At 43.5% G+C, this 20,695-nt stretch overlaps 1 protein-coding gene across 1 annotated transcript; it reads right to left on the bottom strand.

The window, feature by feature from the left end:
• Positions 1-13,559: 13,559 nt before the first annotated feature.
• On the bottom strand, positions 13,560-14,406 carry LOC119310804. Its single transcript, XM_037586422.1, has one exon. It carries the CDS (start codon positions 14,323-14,325, stop codon positions 13,954-13,956), a length of 372 nt encoding a protein of 123 aa, XP_037442319.1. The 5' UTR covers positions 14,326-14,406; the 3' UTR covers positions 13,560-13,953.
• Between the last annotated feature and the right edge of the window lie 6,289 nt (positions 14,407-20,695).

A 20,695-nucleotide genomic window follows, 5' to 3' on the forward strand; every position in this document is an offset into this window, starting at 1 on the left:
TCAGACGCCCGACTATGGCATTTCTTTTAAAGCCCTTTATGTGGTGTCGCGCAGACGCCCGACTGTGGCATTTCTTTTAAAGCCCTTTATGTGGTGTCGCTTAGACGCCCGACTGTGGCATTTCTTTTAAAGCCCTTTATGTGGTGTCGCTCAGATGCCCGACTATGGCATTTCTTTTAAAGCCCTTTACGAGGTGTCGCTAAGACGCCCTATTGTGGCATGTTTGTTATTTATTTCATGATTTTAATATTGCTAAGTTATTGCATATTCATAATTAACATGCTTGTACGCATCAGAGTTTTATTTATCTTTTGTGACTGACGTCATGAGCAAAAAATATTTTTCAGCACATCATTGTCATATTATACCTGTGTTCATAATGTTTGCGAGTACATTCAAATTACTCACTGGCTTGTCCCTGGCTATTGTCTTGGCCAGATTTCTTGCACGGAAAGGAGCGACCGTGTTGACAGCCCCGGAACCCACGTAATGGTGATAGCAGCCTCGCGAAGATAGGAGTTAACCTGGTCAGCTGTTCCTGTGGGAAATGGAGTCCCATAAACACTAATGATTCACAACCCGCTTCCGCCATCAACCACTAGAAACCTTTTGTTGTACTCACAGGCCGGAATGGTCTTGTACTACATATGTTGTATTTTGCTTGGAATTTCTGTATCAAGTTGGTGCCTCATCAGCTAACAGTTATCCTGGGGCTGATGAGCACAAGGGCCATTTTCTGGGAATTAATACCCGAAGAATCGGTCCCCACAAATACTGCTTGGGCATCCAAACTCCTTCAACCCCAAAGTTGTTCCATATGAGTCCACTATACCTTCCTATATGCGGTATTTACCTGCCGTTCCAAGTAAATTTGTATGTGCCAAACTCCAAACCTTCAAATGAAATTCTATTTTGTATGCTCTAGCAGCTCATGTTTCCACTAGGGCTGCCTACATCTTCGATGTTAGGTGGGTTATTCTCAAGAGGAGTGGACTCTGCTCCTCATTCACGAGAAAGGGCCGGTAACCGGAATGCCCAGTCCCATGATCCAAAAAGATCAAAGCAAATCAAAATAATTAAACAAAACTCCCCCAGGATTGTTGTTAGTTGGAGGCACTCGTTGTTTCGAGCAAGCCATGGATTGATGCTTGTTGGTGGTTGGGGGAGTATAAACTTTTACCATTCTGTTTGGGAACTGCCTATAATGCATGTAGTATGAAAGATACAACCATCTCATAGTTGTTGCGTTGACAGTGAAAGTATGCCGCTCAAAATGCTATTCAATCTCTATTTTAAAATCGAGCTCTGGCACCTCTACAAGTCCCTGCTTCCCTCTGCGAAGGGCCTATCTATTTATTTTTATGTTGAGTCATCATCTTCTTATTGAAAAGCACCCGTTCGAGAGCACACTGTCATTTTCCTTCATTATTATGTTTATATTGGGTATGACTTGACTGGATCTCTTTTACCATGAATTACAATGTTTAGTCAGTCATTGATCTTTAAAGGTGCTCTGCATTTATGTTTTGCGGTCTCAGAAAGGGCTAGCGAGATACCATTTTGTTATATCATGTTATGATTGTTCTGAGAAAGTGTTGTCATCCAAGTTTTATTATTATCGCTCGCTAGCTGATTATGCTATTGATATGAGTAGTTGTGAGACATAAGTGTTATTGTGAGTATGGTTAGTTTATAATATTGTTGAAACCTGAATGATGGCTTTGCATGTTTACAACAACAAGAGCAAAGAGAGTTTGTAAAAGTTTTTCTTTATCACTTTCAGTTTATCAACTGAATTGCTTGAGGACAAGCAAAGGTTTAAGCTTGGGGGAGTTGATACGTGTCCAACGTATCTACTTTTCCAAACACTTTTGCCCTTGTTTTGGACTCTAACTTGCATGATTTGAATGAAACTAACCCGGACAGACGTTGTTTTCAGCAGAATTACCATGATGTTGTTTCATGTGTAGAAAACAAAAGTTCTCGAAATGTCCTGAAAATCCTCGGAGGCACTTTTTGGAAAATATAAAAAATACTAGAGAAAGAACCAAGACCAGGGGGCCCACACCCTGTCCACGAGGGTGGGGGGCGCGCCCTCCAACCTGTCTCATGGGCCCCGTGAGGCTCCGCTGACCTCAACTCCAACTCCATATATTCCGTCTCATGGAGAAAAAAATCAGGGAGAAAGTTTCATCGCGTTTTATGACACGGAGCCGCCGCCAAGCCCTAATCTCTCTCGGGTGGGCTGATCTGGAGTCCGTTCGGGGCTTCGGAGAGGGGGATTCGTCGTCCTCGTCATCATCAACCATCCTCCATCACCAATTTTGTGATGCTCACCGCCGTGCGTGAGTAATTCCATCGTAGGCTTGCTGGACGGTGATGGGTTGGATGAGATTTACCATGTAATCAAGTTAGTTTTGTTAGGGTTTGATCCCTAGTATCCACTATGTTCTGAGATTGATGTTGCTATGACTTTGCTATGCTTAATGCTTGTCATTAGGGCCCGAGTGCCATGATTTCAGATCTGAACCTATTATGTTTTCATGAATATATGTGTGTTCTTGATCCTATCTTGCAAGTCTATAGTCACCTATTATGTGTTATGATCTGACAACCTCGAAGTGACAATAATCGGGATACTTCTCGGTGATGACCGTAGTTTGAGGAATTCATGTATTCACCATGTGTTAATGCTTTGGTCCGGTTCTCTATTAAAAGGAGGCCTTAATATCCCTTAGTTTCCACTAGGACCCCGCTGCCACGGGAGGGTATGACAAAAGATGTCATGCAAGTTCTTTTACATAAGCATGTATGACTATATTCGGAATACATGCCTACATTACATTGATGAATTGGAGCTAGTTCCGTGTCACCCTATGTTATAGCTATTACATTAGGAATCACATCCGACATAATTATCCATCACTGATCCATTGCCTACGAGCTTTTCACATATTGTTCTTCGCTTATTTACTTTTCTGTTGCTATTGTTACAATCACTACAAAACCCAAAAACATTACTTTTGCTACTGTTACCTTTACTATCATACCGCTTTGCTACTAAATACTTTGCTGCAGATACTAAGTTATCCAAGTGTGGTCGAATTGACAACTCAACTGCTAATACTCATGAATATTCTTTGGCTCCCCTTGTGTCGAATCAATAAATTTGGGTTGAATACTTTACCCTCGAAAGCTGTTGCGATCCCCTACACTTGTGGGTCATCATTGATCATGTTTTGCTCGCGGAAGAGGTTTAGTCAGCAGATCTGCGACATTCAGATCCATATGTACTTTGCAAATATCTATGTCTCCATCTTGAACATTTTCACGAATGGAGTTGAAGCGACGCTTGATGTGCCTGGTCTTCTTGTGAAACCTGGGCTCCTTGGCAAGGGCAATAGCTCCAGTGTTGTCACAGAAGAGAGTCATCGGCCCCGACGCATTGGGAATAACTCCTAGGTCGGTAATGAACTCCTTCATCCAGATTACTTCATGTGCTGCCTCCGAGGCTGCCATGTACTCCGTTTCACATGTAGATCCCGCCACGACGCTTTGCTTGCTACTGCACCAGCTTACTGCCCCACCATTCAAAATATACACGTATCCGGTTTGTGACTTTGAGTCATCCAGATCTGTGTCAAAGCTAGCATCGATGTAACCCTTTACGACGAGCTCTTCGTCACCTCCATAAACGAGAAACATATCCTTAGTACTTTTCAGGTACTTCAGGATATTCTTGACCGCTGTCCAATGTTTCATGCCGGGATTACTTTGGTACCTTGCTACCAGACTTACTACAAGGTTTACATCGGGTCTGGTACACAGCATGGCATACATAATAGACCCTATGGACGAGGCATAGGGGATGACACTCATCTTTTCTCTATCTTCTGCCGTTGTCGGCCATTGAGCCGAGCTCAATTTCACACCTTGCAACACAAGCAAGAACCCCTTCTTGGACTGATCCATATTGAACTTCTTCAATATCTTATCAAGGTATGTGCTTTGTGAAAAACCTATGAGGCATCTCGATCTATCTCTATAGATCTTGATGCCTAATATATAAGCAGCTTCTCCAAGGTCCTTTATTGAAAAACACTTATTCAAGTAGGCCTTTATGCTATCCAAAAGTTCTATATCATTTCCCATCAATAGTATGTCATCCACATATAATATGAGAAATGCTACAGAGCTCCCACTCACTTTCTTGTAAATGCAGGCTTCTCCATAAGTCTGCATAAACCCAAACGCTTTGATCATTTCATCAAAGCGAATGTTCCAACTCCGAGATGCTTGCACCAGCCCATAGATGGATCACTGGAGCTTGCATACCTTGTTAGCATTCTTAGGATCGACAAAACCTTCCGGTTGCATCAGATACAATTCTTCCTTAAGATAGTCGTTAAGGAATGCCGTTTTGACGTCCATTTGCCATATCTCATAATCATAGAATGCAGTAATTTCCAACATGATTCGGACGGACTTCAGCTTCACTATGGATGACAAAGTCTCATCGTAGTCAACCCCTTGAACTTGTCGATAACCCTTAGCGACAAGTCAAGCTTTATAGATGGTAACATTACCATCCGCGTCCGTCTTCTTCTTAAAGATCCATTTATTTTCTATCGCTCGCCTATCATCGGGCAAGTCTGTCAAAGTCCATAATTTGTTTTCATACATGGATCCTATCTCGGATTGCATGGCTTCAAGCCATTTGTTGGAGTCTGGGCCCGCCATTGCCTCTTCATAGTTCGAAGGTTCACTGTTGTCTAACAACATGATTTCCAGGACAGGGTTGCCATACCATTCTGGTATGGAACGTGTCCTTGTGGACCTACGAAGTTCAGTAGCAACTTGATCCGGAGTACCTTGATCATCACCATTAACTTCCTCTCTAGTCGGTGCAGGCACCATAGGAACATCTTCCTAAGCTGCGCTACTTTCCGGTTCAAGAGGTAGTACCTCATCAAGTTCCACTTTCCTCCCACTTACTTCTTTCGATAGAAACTCTTTCTCTAGAAAGGACCTGTTCTTGGCAATGAAGATCTTGCCTTTGGATCTGAGGTAGAAGGTATACCTAATGGTTTCCTTAGGGTATCCTATGAAGACACATTTTTCCGACTTGGGTTCGAGCTTTTTAGGTTGAAGTTTCTAGACATAAGCATCGCATCCCCAAACTTTTAGAAACGACAGCTTAGGTTTCTTCCCAAACCATAATTCATACGGTGTCGTCTCAACGGATTTAGACGGTGCCCTATTTAAAGTGAATGTAGTTGTCTCTAAAGCGTATCCCCAAAATGATAGCGGTAAATCGGTAAGAGACATCATAGATCGCACCATATCCAATAGAGTGCGATTACGACGTTTGGACACACCGTTACGCTGAGGTGTTCCAGGAGGGGTGAGTTGTGAAACAATTCCACATTTCCTTAAGTGTGTACCAAACTCGTGACTTAAATATTATCCCACACGATTTGATCGCAAGAACTTTATTTTTCTGTCACGTTAATTCTCCACCTCATTCTGAAATTCCTTGAACTTTTCAAAGGTCTCAGACTTGTGTTTCATCAAGTAGACATACCCATATCTACTTAAGTCATTAGTGAGGGTGAGAACATAACGATAGCCACCGCGAGCCTCAACGCTCATTGGACCACACACATCAGTATGTATAATTTCCAATAAGTTGGTTGCTCGCTCCATTGTTCCGGAGAACGGAGTCTTGGTCATTTTGCTCATGATGCATGGTTCGCACGTGTCAAATGATTCGTAATCAAGAGACTCCAAAAGTCCATCTGCATGGAGCTTCTTCATGCGTTTGACACCAATGTGACCAAGGCGGCAGTGCCACAGGTATGTGGGACTATCATTATTAATCTTACATCTTTTGGTATTCACACTATGAATATGTGTAACATCACATTCGAGATTCATTAAGAATAAACCATTGACTAGCGGGGCATGACCATAAAACATATCTCTCATATAAATAGAACAACCATTATTCTCGGATTTAAATGAGTAGCCATCTCGCATTAAACGAGATCCATATACAATGTTCATGCTCAAAGCTGGCACTAAATAACAATTATTGAGGTTTAAAACTAATCTCGTAGGTAAATGTAGAGGTAGCGTGCCGACGGCGATCACATCGACCTTGGAACCATTCCCGACGTGCATCGTCACCTCGTCCTTCGCCAGTCTCCGCTTATTCCGCAGCTCCTGTTTTGAGTTACAAATATGAGCAACCGCACCGGTATCAAATACCCATGAGCTACTACGAGTACTGGTAAGGTACACATCAATAACATGTATATCACATATACCTTTGGTGCTGCCGGCCTTCTTGTCCGCTAAGTACTTGGGGCAGTTCCGCTTCCAGTGATCGTTTCCCTTGCAATAAAAGCACTCAGTCTCAGGTTTGGGTTCGTGCTTTGACTTCTTCCCGGCAACTGGCTTATTGGGCGCGGCAACTCCCTTGCCATCCTTCTTGAAGTTCTTCTTACCCTTGCCTTTCTTGAAACTAGTGGTCTTATTGACCATCAACACTTGATGTTCCTTTTTGATCTCCACCTCCGCTGATTTCAGCATCGAAAATACCTCAAGAATGGTTTTCACCATCCCCTGCATATTGTAGTTCATCACAAAGCTCTTGTAGCTAGGTGGGAGCGACTGAAGGACTATGTCAATGACCGCGTCATCCGAGAGGTTAACTCCCAGCTGAGACAAGCGGTTGTGCTACCCAGACATTTTGAGTATGTGCTCGCTGACAGAACTATTCTCCTCCATCTTACTACTGTAGAACTTGTCGGAGACTTCATATCTCTTGACCTGGGCATGAGCTTGGAAAACCATTTTCAGCTCTTGGAACATCTCATATGCTCCGTGCTGCTCAAAACGCTTTTGGAGCCCCGGTTCTAAGCTGTAAAGCATGCCGCACTGAACGAGGGAGTAATCATCACTACGCGACTGCTAGGCGTTCATAACGTCTTGAGTTGCTGGGAAAACGGGTGCTTCACCTAGCGGTGCATCTAGGACATATGCTCTTTTGGCAGCTATGAGGATGATCCTCAAGTTCCAGACCCAATACGTATAGTTGCTTCCATCGTCTTTCAGCTTGGTTTTCTGTAGGAACGCGTTGAAGTTGAGGGCAACATTAGCGTGGGCCATTTGATCTACAAGACATATTGCAAAAAGTTTTAGACTAAGTTCATGATAATTAAGTTCATCTAATCAAATTATTTAATGAACTCCCACTCAGATAGACATCCCTCTAGTCATCTAAGTGATACATGATCCAAGTCAACTAGGCTGTGTCCGATCATCACGTGAGGCGGACTAGTCATCATCGGTGAACATCTTCATGTTGATCGTATCTTCTATATGACTCATGTTCGACCTTTTGGTCTCTTGTGTTCCGAGGCCATGTCTGTACATGCTAGGCTCGTCAAGTCAACCTAAGTGTTTTGCATGTGTAAATCTAGCTTACACCCATTGTATGTGAATGTTAGAATCTATCACACCCGATCATCACATGGTGCTTCAAAACAACGAACTTTCACAACGGCGCACAGTTAGGGGGAACATTTTCTTGAAATTATTATGAGGGATCATCTTATTTATGCTACCATCGTTCTAAGCAAATAAGATGCAAAAACATGATAAACATCACATGCAATCAAATAGTGACATGATATGTCCAATATCATTTTTCTCCTTTTGATCTCCATCTTCGGGGCGCCATGATCATCGTCGTCACCGGCATGACACCATGATCTCCATCATCATGATCTCCATCATTGTGTCTCCATGAAGTTGTCTCACCAACTATTACTTCTACTACTATGGCTAACGGTTTAGCAATAAAGTAAAGTAATTACATGGCGTTATTCAATGGCACGCAGGTCATACAATAAATAAAGACAACTCATATGGCTCCTGCCGGTTGTCATACTCATCGACATGCAAGTCGTGATTCCTATTACAAGAACATGATCAATCTCATACATCACATATATTTCATTCATCACATCCTTTATGGCCATATCACATCACATGGCATATGCTGCAAAAACAAGTTAGACGTCCTCTAATTGTTGTTGCAAGTTTTTATGTGGCTGCTATAGATTTGTAGCAAGAACATTTCTTACCTACGCCAAAAACCACAATGCGACATGCCAATTGCTATTTAGCCTTCATAAGGACCCTTTTCATCGAATCTGATCCGACTAAAGTGGGAGAGACAGACATCCGCTAGCCACCTTATGCAACTAGTGCATGTCAGTCGGTGGAACCTGTCTCACGTAAGCGTACGTGTAAGGTCGGTCCGGGCCGCTTCATCCCATGATGCCGCCGAAACAAGATAAGACTAGTAGTGGCAAGTAAATTGACAAAATCAATGCGCATAACAAACTTGTGATCTACTCGTGCAAAGAAACTACGCATAAACCTGGCTCTGATACCACTGTTGGGGATCGTTGCAGAAATTAAAAAATTTCTACACTTCACCAAGATCAATCTATGGAGTAACTAGCAACGAGAGAGAGGGGAGTGCATCTTCATACCCTTGAAGATCGCGAGACGGAAGCGTTGCAAGAACGCGGATGAAGGTGTCGTATTCGAAGCGATTCAGATCGTGGTGGATTCCGATCTTAGCGCCGAACAACAGCACCTCCGCGTTCAACACACGTGCAGCCCGGTGACGTCTCCTGTGCCTTGATCCAGCAGGGAGGAGGGAGAGGTTGAGGAAGATGGTTCCAACAGCAGCACGACGGCGTGGTGGTGATGGAGTGGCAGTTCTCCGGCAGGGCTTTGCCAAGCTCGCGCGGAGGAGGAGAGGTGTTGGGGAGGGGAGGGGTTGCGCCTTGGATAAGGTCCTGCACCCCTCCCTCCACCCCTCTATTTATAGGGAGAAGGGGGAAGGGGGGCCGACCCGTCTAGATGGGATCTAGAGGGGGGCGGCGACCAACGGGGAGGGGGCTTGCCCCCCAAGCAAGGGGGGGTGCTCCCCTTAGGGTTCCCTCCCAACCCTAGGCGCATGGGCCCTTGGGGGGGTGGCGCCAGCCCTCTTAGGGGATGGTTCCGTTGCACCTACAGCCCATGAGGCCCTCCGAGACAGGTGGCCTCTCCCGGTGGACCCGCGGAACCCCTCCGGTGGTCCTGCTACAATACCGGTATACCCCCGAATATTTCCTGTGACCGTATGACGACTTCCCATATATAAATCTTCACCACCGGACCATTCCGGAACTCCTCGTGACATCCGGGATCTCATCCGGTACTCCAAACAACATTCGGTAATCACATACAAATCTTCCTTATAACCCTAGCGTCATCGAACCTTAAGTGTGTAGACCCTACGGGTTCGGGAATCACGCAGACATGACCGAGACAGCTCTCCAGCCAATAACCAACAGCGGGATCTAGATACCCATGTTGGCTCCCACATGTTCCATCATGATCTCATCGGATGGACCACGATGTCGAGGATTCAAGTAATCCTTCATACAATTCCCTTTGTTAATCGGTATGTTGCCCAAGATTCGATCGTCGGTATCCCAATACCTCGTTCAATCTCGTTACCGGTAAGTCACTTTACTCATTCCGTAATGCATGATCCCGTGACTAAGCACTTAGTCACATTGAGCTCATTATGATGATGCATTACCGAGTGGGCCCAGAGATACCTCTCCGTCATACGGAGTGACAAATCCCAGTCTCAATTTGTGCCAACCCAACAAATACTTTCGGAGATACCTGCAGTGCACCTTTATAGTCACCCAGTTACGTTGTGACGTTTGGTACACCCAAAGCACTCCTACGATACCCGGGAGTTACACAATCTCATGGTCTAAGGAACTGATACTTGACATTAGAAAAGCTTTAGCAAACAAACTACACGATCTTGTCCTATGCTTAGGATTGGGTCTTGTCCATCACATCATTCTCCTAATGATGTGATTCCGTTATCATGACATCCAATGTCCATAGTCAGGAAACCATGACCATCTGTTAATCAACGAGCTAGTCAACTAGAGGCTCACTAGGGACATGTTGTAGTCTATGTGTTCACACATGTATCATGGTTTCTGGTCAATACAATTACATCATGAATAGTAAACAATTATCATGAACAAGGAAATATAATAATAATCATTTTATTATTGCCTCTAGGGCATATTTCCAACAGAAGCTTCATCATTCCTTGAGCTGGATCTTGAAGACTTTCTGAAGTCTTTCTTCTTGGCGAACTTCTAGAACTTCTTCACAAGCATAGCAAGCTCCTTTCCAATATCTTCAGGATCCCCGGAACTGCAGTCAGATTCTTCTTCAGATGAGGAAACAACCTTTGCCTTCAAAGCGCGAGTATGGCCATAGTTGGGACCATAGATATCTCTTTTCTCAGATAGCTGGAACTCATGTGTGTTGAGCCTCTCAAGTATGTCAGACGGATCGAGAGTCTTGAAGTTAGGGCGCTCTTGAATCATCAGGGCCAGTGTGTCAAATGAGCTGTCAAGTGACCTGAAAAGTGTGTTGATGATTTCGTGCTTGGTGATCTCAGTGGCGCCGAGTGCATGAAGCTCATTGGTGATATCAGTGAGGCAATCAAATGTGAGCTGGACATTCTCATTGTCATTTCTCTTGAAGTGGTTGAAGAGATTGCGAAGAATACTGATCCTTGAATCTCTCTGTGTTGAGACGCCTTCATTGACCTTGGAAAGCCAGTCCCAGACTAACTTCGCAGTTTCCAGAGCACTCACACGACCATACTGTCCTTTAGTCAGATGACCACAGATAATGTTCTTGGCAGTTGAGTCCAGTTGGATGAACTTCTTGACATCAGCACGAATAACACCTTCACCGGCCTTGGGAACACCGTTCTTGAAGACATACCAGAGATTGACGTCAATGGCTTCAAGATGCATACGCATCTTATTCTTCCAGTAGGGGTAATCAGTTCCATCAAAGACAGGGCACGCAGCGGAGACCTTGATTATCCCTGCAGTCGACATAGCTAAACTCCGGGTGGTTAAACCGAATCACACAGAACAAGGGAGCACCTTGCTTTGATACCAATTGAAAGTGCTAGTATTCGACTAGAGGGGGGGTGAATAGGCGATTTTTATGAAAGTCTTCAAAATAGGAGTGTTATGAAGACAAATGATAGAAATGAACCTATTGACATGCAGCGGAAGATAGACTACCCTAGACAAGCCATAGTCAAGTAAGCAATATAGTGAAAGCACGAAGACTATCAGCAGCTAGGTAGTATGGATCAGGTTGGAAGATAGTATGAAGCCAAACAGAAAACAGTCTTCACACAGTGAAGTCAATCAGATCAGGCAAGTGGGCAAAGACTTCACGAAGACAAACTGTAAGTAAGGAGAGAGAGGAAGGATAGAACCAGTTGCTCGGAGAGGACAGGGATTTGTTGGACCAGTTCCAGTTGCTGTGACAACTGTACGTTTGGTTAGGCAGGCTGAGATTCAACTCAGAAGACCGTGTCTTCACCTTATTCTCCTTGAGCTAAGAACACTTAGTCCTCGCCCAATCACTCTGGTAAGTCTTCAAGGGAGACTTCCAAACCTTCACAGACTTCGTTCACCGGCAATCCACAATGACTCTTGGATGCTCAGAACGTGACGCCTAACCGGCTGGAGGATTCAAAGTCCTCAAGTGTAATAAGTCTTCAGATCACGCGGACAGAAAGACTTCAGTGATGCCTAACACTCTTTGGCTCTGGGTGTTTTGGGCTTTGTCCTCGCAAGGATTCTCTCTCAAAAGCTTCGGAGGTGGGTTGCTCCCAAACGATAAAAGCCGCGCACTAACTCTGAGCAGCCACCTATTTATGGTGTAGGGGGTGGGCTATTTATAGCCATGAGGCAACCCAACCCGATTTGTCCAAAATGACCCTGGGTCACTAAGGAACTGACACGTGTCCAACGGTCAGATTTCAAACACACACGACAGCTTAACTTGGGCTACAAGCCAAGCTGACTCATCCAGCTCTGGATAAGATTTGCTCTCATTGTCTTCGCTCGAAGACATATGATTTGGTTGAGCATCACATCAGTCACTCTGAATTTTTTCACTTGGACCCCACTTAACAGTACTGTGGTTCCTATGACTCAACAAAGAAGAAAAGAAAACTACGAAACAACTATGTCTTCGCACTCCATAGTCTTCACGTGATGTCTTCTCTTGTCATAGTCTTCAATGTGAATGTCTTCACAGACCACCATTGTCTTCAATGTCTTTACACATTTTTAGGGGTCATCTTTGGTAGGTAAACTGAATCAATATGGGACTAATACCTGTGTTATCCTGCAATTCTCACAAACACATTAGTCCCTCAACCAAGTTTGTCGTCAATACTCCAAAACCAACTAGGGATGGCACTAGATGCACTTACACTTCTTCGTCAAACTGAATCTCTATATCGCCGGCATACACACCATAGTCCTCCTGGTCAACATGAAGGTTATCTAGAGCTTCATCCATTGCTTGCACTTCCTCTTCCATGCTCTAGAAAAACCACCTTGGTCTTCCAGTTCATCGTCTACAAGGTGAGGTTATGTGAGTGGTTGAATAAGATCGTAATTAAACATTCAATTGTGCTAACTAAATTATTTTACTAACTCGATTCATGCAGGTCCTCTTCTCCATGGGCAACATCAGCCTCATGTTCCTCTTCTCCATGGGCAATGTCGGACTCATGTTCATCTTCAACATGAAGACACCATCAGGATTAGCTACAGTATGCAGAAGAATTGAACATGTGCAGATGATCAAGATGTACCTGGGTTCATGTTCAAATCGAAGTGACGACCTACCAGTGGTACTTCTCCATGCAAGGAAAGCTCATGTTCATCTTTTCCGGTGAATTGATGGCCAGCCTGTAGCATTTCATGCAAGTGAGGCCAAAACCGACCTGGGGTTCTTCATGCAAGGCAGCCTCATGTTCATCCTCTACGACGAAGAAGAATCATCAGCATGTGCACATGATCAAGGGGAACAAATGAAAAGATGATCAAGATGTACCTAGGTTCATGTTCAGATCAAAGTGATGGCCAACCTGGGGCACTTCTTCATGCAAGGGCGGCCCATGTTCATCTTCCCCCTCTCCTAGTGTTATGTTCAAGTCAATGGCCATGATATGTGTGTGTTGTTTTACTTCGTGCAAGTGTGATGGCTTTATTGCCAGTACAGTCACTTCATCTACTAAATTTGTAATCTGGCGCCTCTAATTTCTACAATCTGACGCCACATTTCTATAATATGGAGTAGTACTAGTTGTAGCTGGCGAGAAGTATTGTGGCGGGAGCAAATTCTATTGGTAAAGTTGTGTTTTACTTCTCCCTTCTCATTTATCATATGCAGGAATCAAAGCAGTGGCACCTTAATTGAGTGGTTGAGGGGCTGTTTTTGTAAAATCCTTATTTTGTCTTAGAAAATCCAGACGTCCACTCTTTGGCGGACCCAGGGAATATGTAAGTTGGCCGAGCAGCCTGCCGGGTGGCGTGACCAACTGAAATCATAGTCACTTTATTTGGATGTGACTAATTCAAATCATCATGATTGAAACACATAAACTTCTTTTAATCAACATGAACAGAAAATAATCTTAGCCTTTAACTTTGGCCATTTGGCATCTGCGTGCTAACTAGAGACAAAGGGGATTAAGGAGGTGGTCGTGCATATATGTAGGCATTCTTGGACTTGGGATTCTACTTGTAATTACATCACGCCGGTCCATGGTCACATCGCTGGCTGTGCTCATTCCAGACAGCCGTCGTCGGAGCCCACGGCCTCCGCGCACCATACCGCCGGCCACACAATAAAACCGAGCCAGAGGCCTTGCTGCGCGCGGCCGCACCACTCAACGACGATTGCTGCTAGAACTAAACTAACATACAGCTCATGTCCACTAGCTGGCACCGGGCTAGCGAGCTACTCGAGGCGCAGCATGCGCCTGAGGTCACGCGTGGCGGCGTCGTTGACGGCGGCCGCGGGCTTCTGGAGCGGGAACTGCGGCAGCGGCAGCGAGCTCGGCTCGGGGGACGCGGCGGAGAAGGCCGGGCCGGCGTACACTTCCACCGCGGGGCGCCTCGCCGGAGCGGCCGCAGACGTCACCTTCCCGTACGAGGAAGAAGAAGAGGAAGGCCTTCCATGGTGTCTCCGGCCGGTCGTCGAGACCGCCGTGGCCGGTGGAGGAGGAGACCTCCTGGTGGTGCCGGGGTTGCTGGGCCTCCGGTGCGCGGCGCGGATCCTCTGCGTCTGCGGCTGCAGGATGTTGTGCGGGCGGAGGACCTCGGTGGCCATATGAGCGGAGATGGGCGATCGGAGAGAGGGAGAATGGGGAGTGGGGAACGCCGTTGATTGCTGTGTGGGAATGGAATGGGGATGGGAGGGGATATTATAGGGGCACAAGGGGGAGGAGATGGGGGACGGGTGAAGTGAAGACGCGTTGTCTTGGCAGCCGACGCGGTTGGTGTTGCGGTGGACTTGGACGACTTCCTCCCAGTTTCGGTCCTCCCACGGGTGGTTGGTTTGGTTGGTCCGCGCTTCGGTTGCATGTTCCCGCCGGCTTCGTAGGGTCGTTTAGTTGTTCCCGTTACAGGTCCCACGTTTTCCATTTCAGATTTACCATTTCACATCTACTCCGTCTCAAAATAAGTATCACTTAGTATAAATTTATACTAGAGTTAGTATAAAGTTAAAACACTTATTTTTAAACGGAGGGAGTAATATACTTATCTCATATCCAACTCCATCACCGTTCGATATGTTTGTGCTTTTTCGTGCCAGCCTCTAATCCCCGTCGAGCGTGCGTGACCTGCGTTTGTGTCGCTCTTGTCGGCCCATTGCGTTTGTGCTCTAGATGTAGATTGTTTTTCTATTGGTCCGTTATGGCACTCCAGGTTGGCCTTTTTTTTTGTCTCCGAGTTTGTTTCCCCATGGACTGCCGACTGGGAAGACACAGGAGAGATAAAAGGAAAGGCAGTGTTGTCCATTTTTATTTTTAAGCCCTTCAGAAGAGGAGCGACTAAAGAGAGGCTCCGGTGTTCTTTTTTTAATTTAGGGATAATTAGATTTATGCCCCTAGTTGTGTCCTGTTCGTCTGTTTCATCCCTAATTTTTAAAAGTCACTGGTTCTGTTCAAATCACTTTGCTCCTCTTATGCTTTTGCCCTTTGAGCATTTAACCATCAGTTTGAAAACTTCATAATTAATTCATAATAAAACAAAAAAATGTAAATAAGATACCAAAATGTTCAGAAAAACATCACCTATATGTCAGTGTCATTTGCATTCATGAAAAAAGTGTCCGAAAGTGCACATCCGAGTTTTACCTCTTTCGATACCACCATGAATAGTAAAATCTAAAAAAATCAAAAAATTCAAAAAAATATGGTGGCAAAGAACGGCAAATATTCTAAGTGCTTGCCAAGTTTCATCAGGGAACGACATTCGTGAAAGTCGTGGCAAAGAAATAATCTATTTTAGATTGCTGATTGTTTTTTTTTGCTGGGCACCCACGAATGGCATTCCCTGATGAAACTTGGCAAGCACTTAAACATTTGTCATTCTTTGCCATCAATTTTTGTTTTCAATCTTTTGAATTTTCTAAGATTTTATTATTCATGGTGGTAGCATAAGAGCTAAAACTCGGATGAGCGCTTTCAAACACTTTTTTCATGAATGCAAATGACACTAACATATAGGTGAGGTTTTTTCGAACATTTGGGTATCTTTTTTGCATTTTTCTGATTTAATATGAATTAGTTATGAAGTTTTCAAACTGGCGGTCAAATGGTCAAAGCACAAAAGCATAAGAGGAGCGAAGTGACTTGAACAAAAACGGTGACTTTTGGAAATTAGGGATAAAACAACCGAGTGGACACATCTAGGGGCATAAATCTAATTATCCCTTTAATTTATACCGGGAGGTGATGGCTGCACATTTTTCTCTTCTTTTTAGTTATTTTTTATATTTCATGACTTCAGTCTCATGTAAAATAACATTTCTATGTCCTCATATTATCAGCGGGATAATATGTTGTTCTATTGGACCGGAACAATGTACTAAAACAATCTACACAACCTGATTCGTGTTTGTCACTCGGGGTGGATTGTTGTTTTCTCATTTTTTTTCACAATTTATTAAATCTTTAAAATTCCTGGTTTTCTATTTTTCACTTTTTTCCTTTTTTCTTCCTTTTTCTACATTATTTTTATTTGTTTAAAATTCATTAACTTCTTAAAACAGGTTTGCTAGGTCGCATCTTTATGAAATTTAGGCCCTGTTCGGCAAGTTGCCACGGAGCGGAGCTTGCGGAGCGGCCTTCCAGCCACTCCTCAAATTAAAACTAGATCCTGCTCCGCTCCGGCGTGGAGTTGGAGAGTGGAGAGACTCCGAACAGCCCCTTAGTAATATAGCGTCAAAGTTTTGACTGATTGATCTATTTGCTTTAAACATTATGCAAATCTTGATTGTGTGTTGTTTTACCGCGCACGTCACATGTCACGCTGTGCGTGCCACCAACTAAGACTAATGTTTGTTTTTCATCACAGTTGCAACTTCATCCTACAGTCGCAACTAGCGTTCATAGTTTGCAGTTGTCCCGGTAGTAAGTCCATTATCAACTCGTAACTAACATTATAATTTTGTCTAATCCTAGTTGCAAGTCCACACTCGATTCGCAACTAGAGCCCAACTTTTTTTGTCCCAGTTGCAAGTCCACCATCGGCTCGCAACTTGGACACTACATTTTTTGTCATAGTTGCAAGTTCACCCTTGACTCGCAATGGGGGGCCTTCCTTCTTGTCCCAGTTGCAAGTCCATCTCCGACTCTCAATTCCGGGTCGCCTTTTTCTATCCCAGCTACAAGTCCACCCTCGACTCGCCACTAGGCCCCGAACTTTTCTATCTCAGTTGCAAGTCCATCCTTTACTTGTAACTCGGGTCTAACCAAAAGTACACCATCGACTCGCAACTAGGATCCGACCCTTTTTTGTCCTAGTTGCAATCTCACACTCTAATCGTAACCGAGACACGACTTTTTTGTCCCAATTGCATGTCTACCTTCAACTCGCAACTAAGGCTCGACATTTTCCCCTCAGTTTTAATCCCACTCTCGTCTCACAACTGGGCCCTGACTTTTTTGTCCTAGTTGCAAGTCCACCCTCGACTCACAACTGGGCCCGACCTATTTTTGTCCCGGTTGCAAGTACATCCTTGACTCGCAGCTGAGGCACAACCTTTTTTCCCAGTTATAAGTGCACTCTCAACTCACAACTGGGGACTGACCTTTTTTTCTTAGTTGTAAGTCCATGCTCGACTCGTAATCGGGATCCAACCTTTTTTTATCTGAGTTGCAAGTCCATCCTTGATTCGCAACTGGAGGCCGATCTTTTTGGTTCCAATTGCAAGTCGACCCTCGACTCGCAACTAGAGCTCGACTTTTTTTCCCCAGTTGCAACTCCACCCTCGACTTGCAGCAGGGATCCGACATTTTCTTGTCCCAGTTGCAATTCCACTCTCGACTCGCAATTGGGACACAACCTTTTTTTGTCCCAGTTGCAAATCCAAACTTGGCTCGCAACTGGGCCACACCTTTTTAGTCCCAACATATTGTGAGTCCACCCTAGACTCGCAACTCAGGGGCAACCTTTTTAATTCCCAATTGCAAGTCCACCCTCAACACGAGCAAACCGCAGATGAGCCGGCCCAAGTAGCTAGGATACCTTTTTTTTGTTTTGTTTTATTTTGTCTTCTTCATGATATTTCTTTTTGTTTCTTTTGTCATTTTTTCACTGGTTTTCCTCTCCTTTTAGTTTTTCAATTTTCTAAAAGTTGATCGCATATTTCATTTGTTTTATTTTTATTTTTTCTCATTCTTTTTCCTTTTTCACAAATAAACAGGCTTCAAAAATGGTTCCAAAATTCATATATTTGTTCATTTTTTCAAAATTATTCATGTTTATCAAAATAAATTGAAAATTTTAAAATGTGTTCATGTTTTTCGAGAACTGTTCGCAAGTTATAAAAAATGTTCATGTTTTTTCGAAACAAGTTCAAAGGTTTGAAACAATGTTCACATTTTTGAAAATTGTTTGCACACTCAGAAAATGTTCGCCCTTTGAAAAAAGTGTAAACATTTTCAAAAAACTTCCACATTTTTAGAAACTATTTGGAAGTTTGTAAAATTAATTGTAAAACTATTCTTCTTTCCTAGAAAATGTTTCCCAATTTGAAAATTTGTTCTCATTTTTGCAAAAACGTATCTTAATTTCAAAAATTGTTTGTCTCAACTAAAAAATCACAATTCAAGAAATGCTTTTTTTAAATTGTTTGATCTGTGACTCAATATAGGTTTTAGTATTTCACGGTGACAAGAAGTCACTAACGCCTAATAGCTCGTGTGGCTAGCTAGGCATGCATCTGTAAGAGGTCTTGCGTTTGATTTCGAGCGGCCGCATTTCCATTTTTGGAATTTCTACGATGCACTATCCACCATCACGCCACGGCTGCTAATGAGCCAGCCCAGTCAGGGGCTCCCTGTTCGGTACGGCGTGTGACGGTTAGATGCAACGCTCGACATCTGCACAAGGACAACCAAACAAAAAACCAGATAAACAAACAAGCCCAAGACAAACAAAAAAAATCTTAGGAATCACAACTTTCAAAATGACTCGGAAGTTTGGAAAAAAATCACTTTTTTAAATTGTTGGCGTTTTCCAAAAATGTTTGGAATCAAAAATTTGTTCAAAATTTCGAAATATATTATTGTTCGCATTTTCAAAAAATGTTCAAAATTTGAAAAAATGTTCACAATTTCCAGAACATTTTAGAACTTTCATAATTTGTTCCCTTTTCAAAAAATACTCAAAATTGATTCATAATTTCAAAAATCATATTTTTTTAAAAAGAAAATCAGATATTTAAATGTCTGCACACAAGCTAGTCTCATCCCAGCACGCTACCATCCCTGCCATTCGCTTGTACGTGGAAAGCAAGTCTCAGACGGAACACACAAGGAAGCAGTTCGATTTGATCTACAGTAGCTAGCAAGATATGCACATGTAATGTTTTTTAGCGGCAACATGCAAATTCTTTTGAGCGTGTAGTTGTAGGAGCTGTAGCTTTTTTGTGTATATATACTGTAAAAAGACGAAGAAAACAAATAGAGGGGTCCACGATGTAATATGATGTCATATTAGATGTGAGGTATTATCTCACATCTAGTTGCGACATAGACAAGCCTAGTTGGGAGTCAAAGGGTGGGCTTTTAACTAGGAGAACTACGAGCTGAGTTGCAAGTTGAGGATGGGCTTATAATTGGGACAACTACAAACTATGTGATCAGCTACGAGTCAAGGATCGACTTGCAACTGGAATAAAAAATTACGGTCCCGATTGCGAATCAATGATGGACTTGTAATTAGGATGAAAGACAATAACCCAGGTCTAGTTGCGAGTCAAGTGTGGGACTGCAAATGGGATAAAACAAACTACGATCCTAGTTGTGAGTCGAGGGTGGACTTGTAACTGCGACGAGTATATAAAACTATGATACAAGTTACGAGTTGAGGGTGGACTTGCAACTGAGATGAAAAACAAAAAAAACATCCTAGTTCAGCATTGAATTGCAAGTGGGACAACAACAAACTATGAGCCCAGTTGTGAGTCGAGGATGGACTTGCAACTGGACAACAACAAACTACGATCTAAGTTGCGAGTTGAGGATGAACTTGCAATTAAGACAACTATGAAACTATGAGCCAAGTTGCGAGTCAAGGGTCGACTTGCAACTTGGATGAAACAAGTTACGATCCCAATTGCGAGTCAAGGATGGACTTGCAACTAGGATGAAAAACCAAATGCATGCCTAGTTGCGAGTCGAGGGTGGGCTTGCAACCGGGAGAACTATGAGCCCAGTTGCAAGTCGAAGGTGAACTTACAACTGGGACAACTACAAAACTACGAGCCCAGTTGTGAGTCAAGGGTCGACTTTCAACTGGGATGAAACAAACTACATCCGAGTTGCGAGTCAATGGTGGACTTGGAACCGGGATGCAAGACAAAATACAAGTCTAGTTATGAAGTCATGCAACTAGCATGAAACAAACTACAACCCCTGTTGCGAGTCAACGGTGGACTTGCAACTTGGATGAAAGAAAAATTATAGGCCCAATTGCGAGTCAAGGGTGGGCTTGCAACTGGGATAAAATAAATAACAGGTCTAGTTGCAAGTTGAGGGTGAATTGTAACGGATACAAGTATATAAAACTAAATGCGAGTTGTGATTTGAGGGTGGACTTGCAACTAAGATGACAATAAAACACATCCAGTTGCGAGTCGAGGGTGGACTTGCAACTGGGACGACAAAAACAACAATAAACTATGGGCCTAGTTGCGAGTCAATGGTGGACTTGCAACTAGGATAATAACAAACTATGATCCCAGTTGCGAGTTGAGGATGGACTTTCAATTACGATAACTACAAAACAATGAGCCCAATTGCGAGTCAAGGGTTGACTTGCAACTGGGATGAAAACAAATTAATGTCTCAATTATGAGTCAAGGGTGGACTTGCAGCTGGGATGAAAAACAAAAATACATGCCTAGTTGTGAGTCGAGGGTGGGCTTGCAACTAAGAGAACTATGAGCCCAATTGCAAATTGAAGGT

The sequence above is a fragment of the Triticum dicoccoides genome, chromosome 5B (genome assembly GCF_002162155.2).
Source record: "Triticum dicoccoides isolate Atlit2015 ecotype Zavitan chromosome 5B, WEW_v2.0, whole genome shotgun sequence".
NCBI lineage: Eukaryota > Viridiplantae > Streptophyta > Magnoliopsida > Poales > Poaceae > Triticum > Triticum dicoccoides.